Raw genomic sequence first — 13593 nt, forward strand, 5'->3', positions numbered from 1 at the left:
TTGGTTTCCACTGCTGCTTTCTGCTTAAAGGACCAAAATGGGGTACACCATGCCATACTGCACCCTGGGGGTGGGTCCCCCCACATAGTTCAGACATCATCTAGCAAAAGGGAGGAGCTTGGGGCCAGTAAAAGACCTCCAGTCCCACTGTAGGGTCTCAGGGAGCCCCGGGGCTTGCAGTATGCCGCCTGGCTCATTCTGGAATCTGGGAGTGGTCAGCCCAGGCAGAGAATCTGGGTCCTCTCTGGCTTTCTTTCCCTGTGAGGTCCACATAAAGAAAGGGGAGAGAGAGGCTGCTTTGAAGGGAAGGAGCAGGGATGTGGTTTCTCTCCTCTTGGCCTCCGGAAGACAGGTCTATGCCTCACTGCTGGCTGCGGAGGGAGGAGAAATGTCAGGAAGGAGGGGGCCAGACAAGACACAGCCATGGGTCACCTTGGGAGAGAGGCCCAGAGCTGGAATGTTTGCTCAGTGGCTGCCGAGCGTCTGGCTCTTGTCTCCCTGGGGAGAGAAGGACCCGTGAGGCCAGCATCCGGGGTCTGCCCTTCTGGAAGGCAGGTACTGGGGGCCAGCTGGTGGATTCATTCCAGCTGAGGCTGGTGTTCTGTGGGCTCCCAGAGCCTGACACCCAGACCTAGAGACAGAAGACCCAGATGGACACTGGATGGACAGACACACACCGTCCCCTTTTACATACCTCCTCCTACCCCACCAAACAGAATGTCCCACCCCTTTGTTGTGTGTGTGGGGGGGCTAGGAGCAGTGTGTGTACGTGCTGCGCCTGCAGGCTGAAGTGTGCAAGGCGCCTGTATTTGTGTGTGCCGGAGTGTGAAATCACACCCTCAGGGGCTCTGGAACTGAAGGAAGGAAGGGCAGCCAGGGAGGCCAGGTGCCCTGGCTGTGAGCCGGCCCCAGACAGTGCAAGCCTGCACATCTGGAATGCGATGCCTCCCCACCCCGGGCCCCCACGTCCCAGAGAGAGCATCTGGCACAGGATACTGGCTGTAACACTTTCGGTTTATTTGCTGGGGTGCCCTGGTGTGGCCGACCAGCCACTGGGCCTGAGAGAAGCCCTGTCTTGTTGCCCCACCCCCTCCCCTGCATCTTCCCACTGTGGCTCCTGTGGGACATGTGCAGAAACTCACACCCCAGGGAACAGGGGGAAGTGGGGGATTAAAATAAAACCAAATCGAGGTTGGAGAAGGGGTGGGAAATGTACATTACAATGAAGCTATGCCACCGGCTGTACACAATATAGTGTGTAGAGATGGGCAGGGAAGGGGGCGGGTCCTGCTGACAGACCCTCACCCACCGGGCCAGGCCCCCAGAGAGGAATGGCCACTTCAAGTGTCTCAGGGAAAGCTCTGGCTCCCTGGCCCTGGCCCCTCACTCCGGTGGGGGCGAGGGAGGAAGGGACCGTGGAGAAGTGGCTTATGTAGGAGTCCAGTCCCCTGCCTCTTGAGGACAGCCTCACCCAGACCATCAGCCCACAGGTCCTGGCACTGGGGACGAGGACGGGGTGTCCGCCTTCTGCCCGCCCCCTGCTGTCCGGCTCAGGTGACCAGGGGCAGCAGGCCTGCCAGCCCCACCCGTGTGGGGGCTGTGGTCACTTCCTGCTGTGCAGAGTGTCCTGGAACTTGGTGCTTGTGTACCGCAGGTGGAAGCCTTTTTTGGTGATGGTGTCATCCGAGTGGAATTTCACCAGGACAGAATCTCCCGCCGAATACACCTCCTCGGGAGGCTGACAGAGGAAAGGGGTGGGCGTGAGGCTGAGGACGAGGGGCTGGGACTGCTGTCTTCCCTCCCCACGTTCCTCTGCTGCAAGGAAGGCGGGCGGCTCCCGACTTCCACCAGATTCCCCCAGCACCTTGAAGCAGGAAGAGGACTGTTTGCTAGCAGGAGTTTAAGGGGGCGCCTGGAGGAGGGGAGATAGCAGTGGGTAGAAGAGCTTGTCTTAAGTCAGAGTCACACTTCCATTCCACACCCAGCGCAACTACTAACTAGTTAGCTGTGAAGTCTTAGGCAAGGCACTGCCCCTCTCTGTGCCTGACTTCCCTCAACAGCAAACAGAAAAAAATGCCATCTGCTCCCCAAGCCTAGAAGGGCTAGTGAGGGGAAACGAAAAAGAGGATGGCTGTGAAAGGCTTTGCAAAGGGAACGATTTCTCCAAGTGGCTGCCGTCTTGCTGTCCTGGCCAACTCTTGGAGAAGACAGGACAGCTGGGTCCCCCAGACCGGGACTCGGCTATTCCCCTCCTGCCCTCTGCTGATGCCGGCCAAGGTCAGCTCTCGGTGATGCCCCTTGCTAGGCTCCTGCAAGCCCCTCCTTACCTCTGTGTGCAGGCCCTCAGAGTGAGAGCCGCCCGCAGAGCATCAGCACACAGAGGCCCTGGCCCTTGAGGCATGGAAAGGATCATTTCCGAGAACCTTGGGGACATTTCCAGCCACCATGCCAGGAAGCCCTGACGGAACTGGGTTCCTTCCCCAGGTCCCCTCCCGCTGGCTCCAGGCTGGTGGAAGTCTCTGGAAGAAGCCACCTGGGGACGCCTGATTTGGTGTGTGACTCATTCGAGTGTGTCGGATCAAGGGAGTTACAAAGGGCAAAGTGGGGAGGGCACGCTAGCTTGGTGGCCAGGGGATTCGGAGCAGCTACGTGTTCCGCTTCCCCATCTCTCCCCCCTGTCCCAGCCCTGCCCAGACCTTGCCAGTTGACAAAGGCTGGAACTCTGCTCCTAAGGGGAGATTCCACCAGCCAACACTGGGTCCAGCAGCTGCTGCAGCTCTTGGAAAGTTTAACCCTTCCTGCTGCCCCTGAGCATGGCCATGAGAAAGGCAGGGGATCAAGGAAGTGATGGGAAGGAGTACATGTCTGAGTGTGCGTATGAATGCAAGTACATGTGCAAAAGTCTGTGTGTGTGTGTGTGTGTGTGTGTGTGTGTGTGTGTGTGTGTGTGTGTGGAATGGGGAGGGGAGGATGGCATTGTCTGAAAGTGGAAAGGATTAAAAAAAAAAACAAAAGAAAAAAACAAAACAAGCCACAAGCTCTGCCCAGGAGGAAAATAAATCCATCTCTGTGGTTTTCCTGTGGCCTTAGTTAAAATCCCATTAAGCAGACTTTTGCCCACTGCCTCTGAAAGTGCCATTTTATGGACCAAGCAGTGATGCTCCGTGTCTGCTTGGACAGCAGCACCAATATGCTTTGGGACCAGCTGGCCTTTAGCCAAGAAGAGAAGCCGGCAGTGGAAGAGATGAGGGTATTGTTACGGCTCTGCCAGGATGACTGTCTAGCTCAGCCCTGGTGCCTGGATCTTGCCCCAACCTCTGCCCTCATTCCGGGCCCTGGGAGCTGCCTTTGGAATGGAGCAAGGGAAAGAGGCGGCAGAGGGAACGCCATCCTCCTCCCTAGATGCAAACTACCTTAGAGACAGAATCATACTGGTGCTGAGCAGGCTTGGGTCAGGGCAGGGCCTGTGCCCGAGGCTGCAGGAACGTCTGCGTTAGCTGGGTCTCTGGCTCCTGCAAAGCGCCAGGCAGGCAGGTGCTGCCACCCACGCCAGAGCCCCACGCCCTCAGAGGCTCAGCTGCGTCACCTCGGCGCTGGGTCTGCACTGGGGCGGGGCGGGGCAGGGGCGGGGGCGGGGCCTCACCCCCGAGCCGCAGTAGCGCCCCAGCCTGGGGGCGGCGCTGTCGTAGCCGTCGAACAGCTCCATGTAGTCGTAGCCGCAGTCGGTCTCCTCCTCCACCTCGAAGGTCTGGAACACCAGCTCGACGCCGTAGCCTTCCTCGGCCACGATGACCCACTCGCAGTCCACCCCTCCGGGGTAGTTGTTGTCACCAAACTGGGCGTGGGAGTAAAGGTCCTTGGTCTTCACCTCTGCCTGCACCTGGCCTCCGCACTCTGTTGGGGGCGGGGGGACACACAAGATCGGCCACCACCCCTCCCCAAGCAGGGCTGCGGCCCAGACACTGTGTCTCACGACGTGCAGTCTTCCTGGCTGGATGGAGGCCCTGGCTCAGGCCACATGGCTAGTGATAGGTGGCTTTGAACCCAGCCCAGGACTCGGCCTGGAACAAGTGCTCTGTTGCTCTCCGCCTGGAGAGATGCCCACAGAGGCCCAGGGACGCGGCAGGGTGGAAGGCCACTCTGAGCGGAGGCGCTGGGGAGAGTGCACTTGTCCAAAGAGGACATTGCTAATTCGCTTCAGCTGATGGCTGTCACAGAAGAACGTGGCCCTTGAGTCACCAGAGCTCCCATTCTTAAGAGAGAAGATGTACATCTGGACTTTAGGCGAAAACTCCTAAGTTTAAAACGCTGGCTCACGTCTTTAAAAAACACAGCGTGGGCCAAACATAGCAGGTCTGAATGCCAAATGGAGTTCCGGGCCTCCAGTTTGTGACCCTGTGCTGGGAGAGGCAAACGAGAACAGGCAGGGCAGGGCCATCCATGTCCACCTCCTCCCGATGCCCTCTGGCCTCCAGGATGCTGGGTGGGGAATGGGTGGGTGGGGCCCGGGTCAGGGACTGAGCTGAAAGGGAGGAGGGGAGGCTGTGGAACCATCAGTTCTGGGCGCTCCCGAACAGGTAGCTTAAGACCCACGAGAAGACTGCAAACCCCCCTCTGACCCTCCTGGCCTGGCGTCCCAGGCCTCGCAGGACTGGGCTCCAGGCTTCCTCCGTGGCCACATATTCCCACTTCACTGCTAGACTCACATAGGAAATGACCTGCAGTCACCTATGTGCACCCAGAGCTGTCCTGGGATCACGGCTGTGCTGGGCTCCCCCCACTCCCCACCTAGAGTGACCCATCAGCTCTCACCCACAGAGAGGCCCTTATCGTGTTTTGTCTCCTGCTGCAATTATCTCTGTCCATGTCCTGTCTCACTCCCGGGCTGTGGCTTCCCGGGTGGGCCGGGTGAAGGTCTCGTGCGTGATTCATGGCCTGTGCCCCTCTGCGTCTTCTGCACAGGGCTGGGGCTCAGGAAAAGGTCGTTGAGTCAACGACCAAATCAAAGCAGAAGAAATGTCTCAAGGACTGAGAAGTCTGTCTGCTTTGTTCACTTTGTGACCCCCACTTAGAATGCTGCCTTATACATTCCACGTGTTAACAGGTGTCTGTAGAATGAATGATGGAGTGAATTTGGGGGGCTGGAACGTGGGTGGGCTACTGCACAGTCAAGTGTCCTACCACTGGGGACTCCAGGGGACTCCCTCCCCACCCCTGGGTTCCCCACCTCCGGTTGTTACTGCCCTGTTTTCTGACCTTCCCAACTCTAATCAGAACCTCCCCTCCCTCGCCCAGGAGGCTTACTCTCTGCCCCCCTGGCCTTGCCTTCAGGACACACTGTCTCTGCACTGAGTCATGGGCTTGGCCTGCCTGTCTTCACCAGCTCTTTGTAAAACCCTCACCCCAAACCCAGGGCCTGCCTTTGAGATCAGGATTAGCAGAAGCCTCAGGACAAATGACAGCCCAAGGGTACCGGCCGCCCAGCGCCCTGGCCTCTCGGGGGGCTCACCTGTGGAGTGGGACGCCTGGAAGCCCTTCCTCTGCACGGAATTGTCCGAGTAGAAGCGCAGGAACATGCGGCTGCCTGTGGCCAGGACGGGCTCGGGCTTCTTGCTCCCGCAGAAGCGGCCCAGGACGGGGGCCTTGGCGTCACGCCCATCATACACCTCCAGGTGGTCGTAGGCACACTCAGGCTGGGACTCAATGTCCATCTCCGTGAAGGTCTGGAGGGTGTGAGGGACGAAAGCGCATTAGGAAACTGGCTGAAGGGCGGGAGGGGTGGGCAACAAACCTAGGTCTCCGGACCCCAGTTCATGGACACCAGGGAGTGATCGCTGCTGGTGGATGGGAAGGATGGAGGACCTAGGACTGGGGCGATGGCAGGTACACCCACACTGTATTTTGGGAAAGGGCCTTTGTCCAGACCAGACTTGGGGTTCTCACAGGGATGGCAGCCATATGGGCTCAGCCAGGCCACGGGCCTGCAACCGGCATCGCTCCAGGCAGTGCTCTGGGTGACATGGGGCTTTGGAGCTGACGGGAAATAGGTGATGGCCAGAAGGCATGGAGGAGCAGGGGTGCCCAGGCAGGCTGGGGAGTGGGCACCTTACCAGCTTGACCCGGTGCCCGGGGGTGCTAGAGATGGCCCAGGTACACTCCTTCTTGCTGGGGTATTTGTCAGGCCAGTTGGGGCTGGTGATGGTGCCGCTGGTGGAAGTCACCTTGTGGTCACAGCCGGCTGTGGGGGGGGGTGGTGAGTGAGGGGAAGGGGATCAGCAGGAACCCTATGTGCCACTGGTCCCTGTGAAGAAAGGAAGGAAGCCCTTCCCTCCTGCCCTCCTCCTCTCTCGCTTCTCTGTCCTCCTCTTAGAAATGGACTGAAGGCTGACATTACTTCTTTTCCATTCAGTCACCCAGCCTAGTGAAAAGCAGCTGCTCGGTTCCAAGCTGGACTCCACCCGCAGCATCCATGCCAGCAGCCCCCACAGGTGCCCCGAGTGCACGGCTGGGCCTTTAAGGCCATCTGGCCACATCACCTCTGCCCTCAATGCTGGCATCCTCTAAGCTCCTGTCATGCCTCCACACTCACAGAAGACTTTGGCACCTGACTCAGTTCTCTCCACCCGACTCCTGCCACCATCCTAGGTGACGTCAACGAACACACAGACGGCCCATCCACACCCTGACCTTCTCAGCTCTGTGGGTTCTTACTGCCCTGCTCCCGAGGCTTTGCCATCACCCTCCATTTCTTGATGCTACAAACGCATCACGCTCTCAGTGGCCACCTCCCGTCCTTCCAGGGCTCTCAGGCCCTCCTGTTGCTTTAACGCTTCGCAACTTTAGAGAGACCTCCACAGCCTCAGTCCTTCTGGTGTCTCCCAATACTTCCTCCTGAGCTGACTTAACGTGCTTCTCTATCAGCTGGACCACGTGGCCGATCACCCCAACTGCCTATCAACAGCCATGCTTGGGCTGCACCATCTTGAAAACCCTAACTGTGATCTCCAGGTTGGCTGGGCCCCATCACTTGGTAATCTTTGGATTTGTCCTTCACTGGCTCCATCTCTCCCCTCCTCAGCCGTGGCTCCAAACCTTCAGCCCTCTCCTCAACACCCAGCCCTGCTCCGAGCAGACCACCTCACCTCCTGCCTCCTTGAGAAAAGCAGGGCCCTCCAATATAAGCGACTTCAACATCCCACTCCCTACCTGCAAACTCACCTTCCCTCCTGCTGCATCTCGGAGAAGGTGCCCTCCTCTCTGGCAGGAATGGACTTTCCTTCTGTGAGCTGGAGCTCGTGCTGCCCACCATCTGGGGACCCTCCTACCACACACACAGCCCCCCTCTCTCTGTCAGATCTGCCAGCCCATGAACTTTCTGACACTCTGCCCATCCTAAAACAACGCACGCTCCCCTCCAGCTGCTGCCCATCTGGGCTCCTTTCCTTCAAGGAAACTTGCTATCACCACGTTCTCACTACTCATGGCTCCTCGATCCACTGCCACCTGCCCTCTGCCTTGGAGAAGCGTGGCCTCGCAAACTCCAGTTTAAAAGCTGATGCTCCTGATCCATGATCATCCAATCTGAGGAAAAGCCAGTGCACTGCTGGGCTGGGGAGGAGAAAAGGGTGGGTGGGGTGTGGGCCGCACATTGCTCACAGGATGAATGCATATCCGCCAGGGCCCAGAGAGGGGCAGTGCCCTTGCAGGCTGCCCAGCAGCCCGGGTGGAGGCAGGTGGGGCTCCTGGCCTCTATACTGGAGCTATGAGCTGCTTCCATTATCCATCCACAGCCCCCCATCTCCGCACTCACTGGCCCCCCATTTCTACACCGGTCTTCCACGCCTTCTGATGTCTCCTTCCATGCCCACTTCTCTCCCTAGCTGGACTGCAGTCTTCTTGGGACCAGAGGGATCCTCTCTTGAATCCCCTACAGAATTTTGCACAGTGCTACACCCTCCACGGGCGGTCAGGAAATACTGACTGATTTGTAAGTAGCCTATCACTGGAGTGTGGAACCACCGGTGCTTCTAGAATGAATCAGAGCTACAGAGAGGCCCTCCTCCCAAGAAGTGTACACCTTCCGCTGGCTAGCTTGTCGATGCCGAAGCTGAGGGTTCTTTAGCAAAATCCTCTTTTTCAGAGAGAGTGTACAAAGCTACAATGCAGTTCAGACATCAGAAGGTCTCCTCTAGCTAAAGGATGTGGGGGCTCCGTAAGTCAGGAACTCTATTTGGGGAGTGGGAGTGATGGGTTGGAAGCCCCTGAGTGTCTATTGGGTGCTTCAACTCTGTTTATTATAGTCAGCAGTTTATCTGTCAGGATCTGGGTCGTCCACCCAGTAATGGAGAGAAGACGCATTTGCCAGGCACTGTGCTAAGTGCTCAAAGCATGGGCTCTAATGTTTAGGACCATCTCATGGGTGAGGAAGCTGAAGCTCAGAGAGGTGAAGTGACTCACCCAGCGGCACACAGACACTCAGTGTCAGAGGCGAGTCTGCATCGTGCTGCTGGGATAGTAGGCTCCCAGCAAGCATGCAATTAACGCCTTGGAGCAGGCCAGCATTGCATTGTGTCCAAAGAGGTATCTGATGATGTGCGCCACGACACAGAGCTGTTTTCAGGGACCTGCAGGGCTTCCATGTCAGGGAGGCAGTGACCCTGGGTCCCAGGGGATCTGAGGTGTGATGGATAATGGTAGCATACGTGACTGCGCTTGCTATGAGCCAGACGCTGCTCGGAGCACGTCGCAGCACCCTGTACCCTTGAGGCGGGGCTGTTATCATCTATGCATCACTCACGGCAAACCCAGGCACGTAGAGAGGAAGTCAGCTGCTCAAGGGCACTCGGCTGGCTAAGTGACATGGCTGGGCCACGTGGTCTGGCTGCAGGATCTGTGCTCTTAGCCACTGTCCCATCTCAACCTCCCTGACAGAGGGAGGTGGGTACAAAAGGAGACTTGGATGTGGATTTTAAGGGGCATAATTACCAGAACAGCCTAAAAGGGGAGCCTGGGGGAAGCCATGAGCCCCTCCTCCCCTGATACACACAAGACCGGAAGTGTGTGTGGCTTGCATATTGCTGGGGGGGGGTCGCAGGGCGGGGGTCCATGTACCAGGCAGGAGGCAAAACAAGGTGACCTCAGAGGTCACTCAGCTTCTTGAATCCAAATAGAGGCCAAAGGAGACGGCATCTCTGACCCCGCTCCCCGTCCCAGCGCTGCAGGCTGCACGCGTGGGCAGGGGCGGTGCTGGAAGGGCTCCGGAGCTGCTTACCTTCCTTGCAATCGTGTTTGTTGTCGTGGAGGACGAAGCCACTGCGGCACTGACACTCGTAGCTGCCGAAGGTGTTGATGCAGTCTTGCTGGCAGCTGCCGTTATCCTTGGAGCACTCGTCTTTGTCTGCAGGGGGAGCAAGCAAGGGCAGACGGGTCTGTGCAGGGCTGAGGGCGGCGTCACCCCAGGGCAAGTGGGAGGTCTGGCCGGGCGTCCTCCCCTGGGGAGGCAGGGTGGGGAGCAGAGGCCGAGGCGATGATGGGGGTCCCGGGCACAAGCAGAGCCAACTGAGGGGGGCCCAGCTGTGGGGAGAGAAATTCCAAGTGGACGGAGGAAGGGCTGGGGTCCAGAGCTGACTGGCATGGGAACCATTACCTGCTTACTGGACAGAAGGACAAGTGGAAAAACAGACACACGGACAAGCAGACTGCAAGAGAAAGGAGCAGGACGCAGGGGTCCCTCTTTTACTTCACAACAGGAAATGTCACAGACACCATCAAAATGGGAGGGGGCGGGGGGCAGGGAGGGCCCCCTGTCCACGTGAGGGGGACGGGGTGAGGAGAGCACCAGTTCTGTCCGGCCAGGGGGAGGCGGCCAGCATGGCAGAGCGGAGGTGGGGGTGGGCGGCAGCAGAGCCCCATCCCATTCTGTCCAAGGTGAGGTTCCTGAGTAACAAAGGGTCCTGAGGCCAGGCAGGCCTCACTGGGGGGTCCGGTTTCTTTTCTGCACTCGGAATTTGAGCTGCTGGGGGCGTCTCCGGGGGGGCTGCAGAGCTGGCCTTTTTTCTGAAATGAGAGAGAGAGAAGGAGAAAAGGGACCAAGGGGTGGGGGTGGAGGGCGGGGGGGGCCAGGGAGGGAGAGCAGTGAAAACCAGGCCCGGCTCTGGCTCCGAGGCGGGTCCCCGGGCAGGGCGGGAAGGCAGCGGGACACACATGCAGGATGGCCATGTCCGGCGGTGCAGCCAGGTCACGGAGGGGCAGCAGGTGGGAGGAGGCGCAGCAACAGGGAAAGGACGGGGAGGAAGCCTGCAGCGGGGAGAAGGCTGGGGGTGGGAAGAGGCCGCACACTGGGGAGGGAGATGCAGTCTCTGGCAGAGGGGAGCAGTCCGTTGGAACGGGGTGGGGGAACTCATCCAGAGCTCAGCTCCCTCCTGGCGCTGCAGCTACAGAGTGTGTTACACACAGACACACTCACTACACTCACCAACACACCTACAGACACAGTGTCCCTCACCAGGTACTGTCGTCCCTACTTGGCAGCACAGAAGCCGACCCACGGTTACACACGCACACACTTGCGCAGGACACATGTCAGCCCCTCACACACAGACACCACCCGTGAGCCATCTGTGTACCCACGTACACAGACAGGCATGGCTTGCTCACTCCCCAGGTGTGTGCAGAAGCGTGCACAGGGACGGACGCACAGGCCCAGCGGCATGTGCGGGCACTCAGGGCCCCGCGCACAGGTACCAACGGAGACGCGGACGGATGCAGAGGTCGGGGGCTCAGGAGTGCTCACATGTGCAGCTGCTCCCGGTCAGGTGACTCTGCACACGCACTTTCCAGTGAACGCAGAAACAAGTGCACCGACACAGAGGGACACCTGGTCACAGGCGTGGGTACCTCACACACATACTCTCCAGTCTCTCCGTGGTCATTCTGGGGACTGTGTGCCTGGCATGGACGCAGGCATTCGGGGAAGGGGAGTGGAAAATGGACACCCAGAATTCCAGAGATGAACCCTGCTGGCCAGGCGGGGACTGTGACAACGGGGGCTCTGTTCCTGGTCTCGCACAGGAGAGGGGCCTGCGGGCTGGAGCACTGGCTCCCAGAGGGCCCTGCTTCTCTGATCCACTCTCAGGTGAGCCAGACCCCTTGGGGCCCATGGAAACCCAAGGTTAAGATGTGGAGTCCTTACATACTTCCTCGGGGCTCCTTTTTAGTTATAGGGCGTCACAGGGGACCCTGTGGAAGCTGCCTTCGCACGAGCCCTGTGAGAAAGTGGGGCTGAGGAGCACCCTGCGAGTCATCTTGGGGGGTTCACCGAGGGACTCACTGGTGACTATGCTAGCAGCTTCAGCGGTCCCCGCTCATGGACTGAACAAAGATTTCCCTGAAATGCTTTGACCCCACGCCTTCCTCATATTTGGGCTCCAAATACCAAGTACAGTGCCTGGCACAATGTAGGGGTAAAAGAAATACTTGCCCAATGAATGAGTGAGTGGGTGAGTGAGTGGCTGAGTGCAGGAGTGAGAGCAGTAACCCTGAGGAAGTGCCCGGGGCGGGGCTCTGGCCTGGTGGGGTGGGGGCAGCCTCTCCTGGGAGCCAGGGGAGCAGGTTGCAGGAGGGGCAGGAGCAGAGGGTGGACACGGCCCAGACAAGGAGATGGCACTCACCCTCCAGTGCCAAATGCCCCGGAAGGTGGCTGGGGTCACACTGAAGGTCTTCAGGCTCTCTCTTCTTCTTGCCTTAGGGTCTCCTCGCTGGGTGTCCCAAAAGTCCAAATAGCCCCCCTCCTGGGGGGCCAGAGTCAGATGCCCCGGGCCCTGAGGGCTGAGCCTTGACGCCCACAGGTGAGGGTCCTCTGCAGGTTTCTTGTGCGAAGGGGCAGTGCATGTGTGTGCATGTGCAGATGTGCACGTGTGTGTGTGCGCGTGCGTCTGTGTGGGGCTGAGGGTGGGGTGGGCACAGTGTCAGGGCAGGGCGGTGACCATGGGTGGAGAGCCCTGGGCTCTAGGCCTGACAGACATAGTCATCCCCTCCGCCCCCCAAGACTGGAGCAACAGAAGGGCAGGAAGAGACAAGAGTAAGCAGGTAATGGTTTCCCCAGGGGGCCAAGCCCACCCCTGAGGTGTTACAGCCCCTCAGCCCTCTGGTGAGCACCTCACAGGAGTTCCAGGTGGGCCCAGGGAAGAGGAGAATTCGCATTGCAAGGGGAGGGTCTCAGCCAGCAGTGGGGCAGGGGCTGTGGGGCACTGTAAGCAGAGCGGGGTGGCTGGCAGTGCCAAGCAGGGAACCAGTGCACAGGGGCAGTGCGTGGCATCCAGTGGGGCAGGCAGGGGTGCAGGGTGGCCACATGGGGGCTTGAGGATGCAGGACCCTGGGCAAAGGAGGGGAGAAGGCCGGCAGCATGGACCCGGCCGTGGGCTTCCGGCCTTCCTGCTGCCCAGGCCTGGCCCGCCGGGCATGCTGGGGATGAGGACCCCTTGGCTGCTCCCCAACAAAGCTGCCTGCTCCAGCCAGCCCACCGGCCTCCTGCTCTCCGCTCTCCCCCACACTCGATTCCTTAGAGCTCCCGCCCTGCACTGCCTGCACCTCGGGGTCCTACTGCCTCCAGAAGACCACCAGCCCCCTCGCAGCCTGGCCCCAGGGTGGAGGACTGCGGAATTACTAAAGCAGCGGCGGTGTCTCCAGGGAGCCCTGCAGGTCTAGCCTGGAGAGGCTGGGCAGGGGGCTCTCCCATTTAGGCTGCCCGAAGATGGGGCCATCAAAGGGACTTGACCCCAAGCCTGACGTGGGGCGGCTCTCAATAGATGTATGCTAGTTGCATCTGAAGCCCCTACCGTGGGCCAGGAGGAGCGGGAAGGCTGTGGGATTGAGGGAAGGGAGGCTCCTCAACTTTCCTGAAGGCCCTGGCATAACCCCATTTGGCGTGTGCTGGGTCTGATTAAAGATCCAGCTCCTGCCAGATAGTCCGCCCCACAGTCCAACGCAAACAGCCTCCTCCCCTGCAAGCGTCCCAGGTCCTGGCCTCGCTGAACCCCCTGCTCCTGGGGCCTGCCCTCTCTTGGGCCTTGGCTTGTGGCTCCTGAGACCTGGAGCGCCCTGTCCCTTCCTTTCTGCAGGCCTGTGTCCTGCCCATCCTCAGGTGGGCTCCCACACAGCCCTAAGGGCTCAGAGAGAGTGGGGTTCAGGCGGGGAGGGGCTGGCCTGGTGGTCGAGGGCTGGTGAGGGGAACCGGGGACAGACCCTGCCGCCTGGCACCAGGGGGGCTGGGAAGTGCAGGGGTGCAGCGGCAGGAAGAAGGGGAGGTGGGTCCCGGAGCTGGGGAGTCCGGGTTACCTGAGAAGAAATGGGCCTTGAAGCCCTTTTTGGAGACCGTGTTGTCGGATTTGAACTCCACACGCATGTTGTTGTACTGGGAGGTGATGACCTCGGGCTTCTCGGAGCCGCAGAACTTGCCGTGCAGCTTGGAGTCGGCTGTGAGTCCGCTGCGCACCTCCACGAAGTCATACTTGCACACCTGCAGGGCAGTGCAGCTCCAGGCCCACCTCCTCCAGGAAGCCTCTCCTGACCACTGCTACCCGGGGAGGCTCCCTG

General features: G+C 59.6%; 1 protein-coding gene across 3 annotated transcripts in view; it reads right to left on the reverse strand.

The window, feature by feature from the left end:
* Positions 1 to 993: 993 nt before the first annotated feature.
* The window catches only part of BMP1 (bone morphogenetic protein 1), a 38417-nt gene continuing 25817 nt past the window's right edge, over positions 994 to 13593 (reverse strand). For 2 of the 3 annotated variants that reach the window (XM_032471198.1, XM_032471199.1), the window contains 6 exons: positions 13336 to 13516; positions 9272 to 9397; positions 6111 to 6238; positions 5510 to 5723; positions 3644 to 3894; positions 994 to 1738 (listed from right to left, as the gene is read on the reverse strand). In XM_032471198.1, the coding sequence (XP_032327089.1) occupies positions 1604 to 1738; positions 3644 to 3894; positions 5510 to 5723; positions 6111 to 6238; positions 9272 to 9397; positions 13336 to 13516 (1035 nt within the window). In that variant the 3' untranslated portion in view covers positions 994 to 1603. Of the gene's footprint in view, positions 1739 to 3643; positions 3895 to 5509; positions 5724 to 6110; positions 6239 to 9271; positions 9398 to 9829; positions 10057 to 13335; positions 13517 to 13593 lie in introns of those variants that run through there. The other variant, XM_032471200.1, reaches the window with a different exon arrangement.

Source organism: Camelus ferus, chromosome 31 (genome assembly GCF_009834535.1).
Source record: "Camelus ferus isolate YT-003-E chromosome 31, BCGSAC_Cfer_1.0, whole genome shotgun sequence".
In the NCBI taxonomy this organism is placed as follows: domain Eukaryota; kingdom Metazoa; phylum Chordata; class Mammalia; order Artiodactyla; family Camelidae; genus Camelus; species Camelus ferus.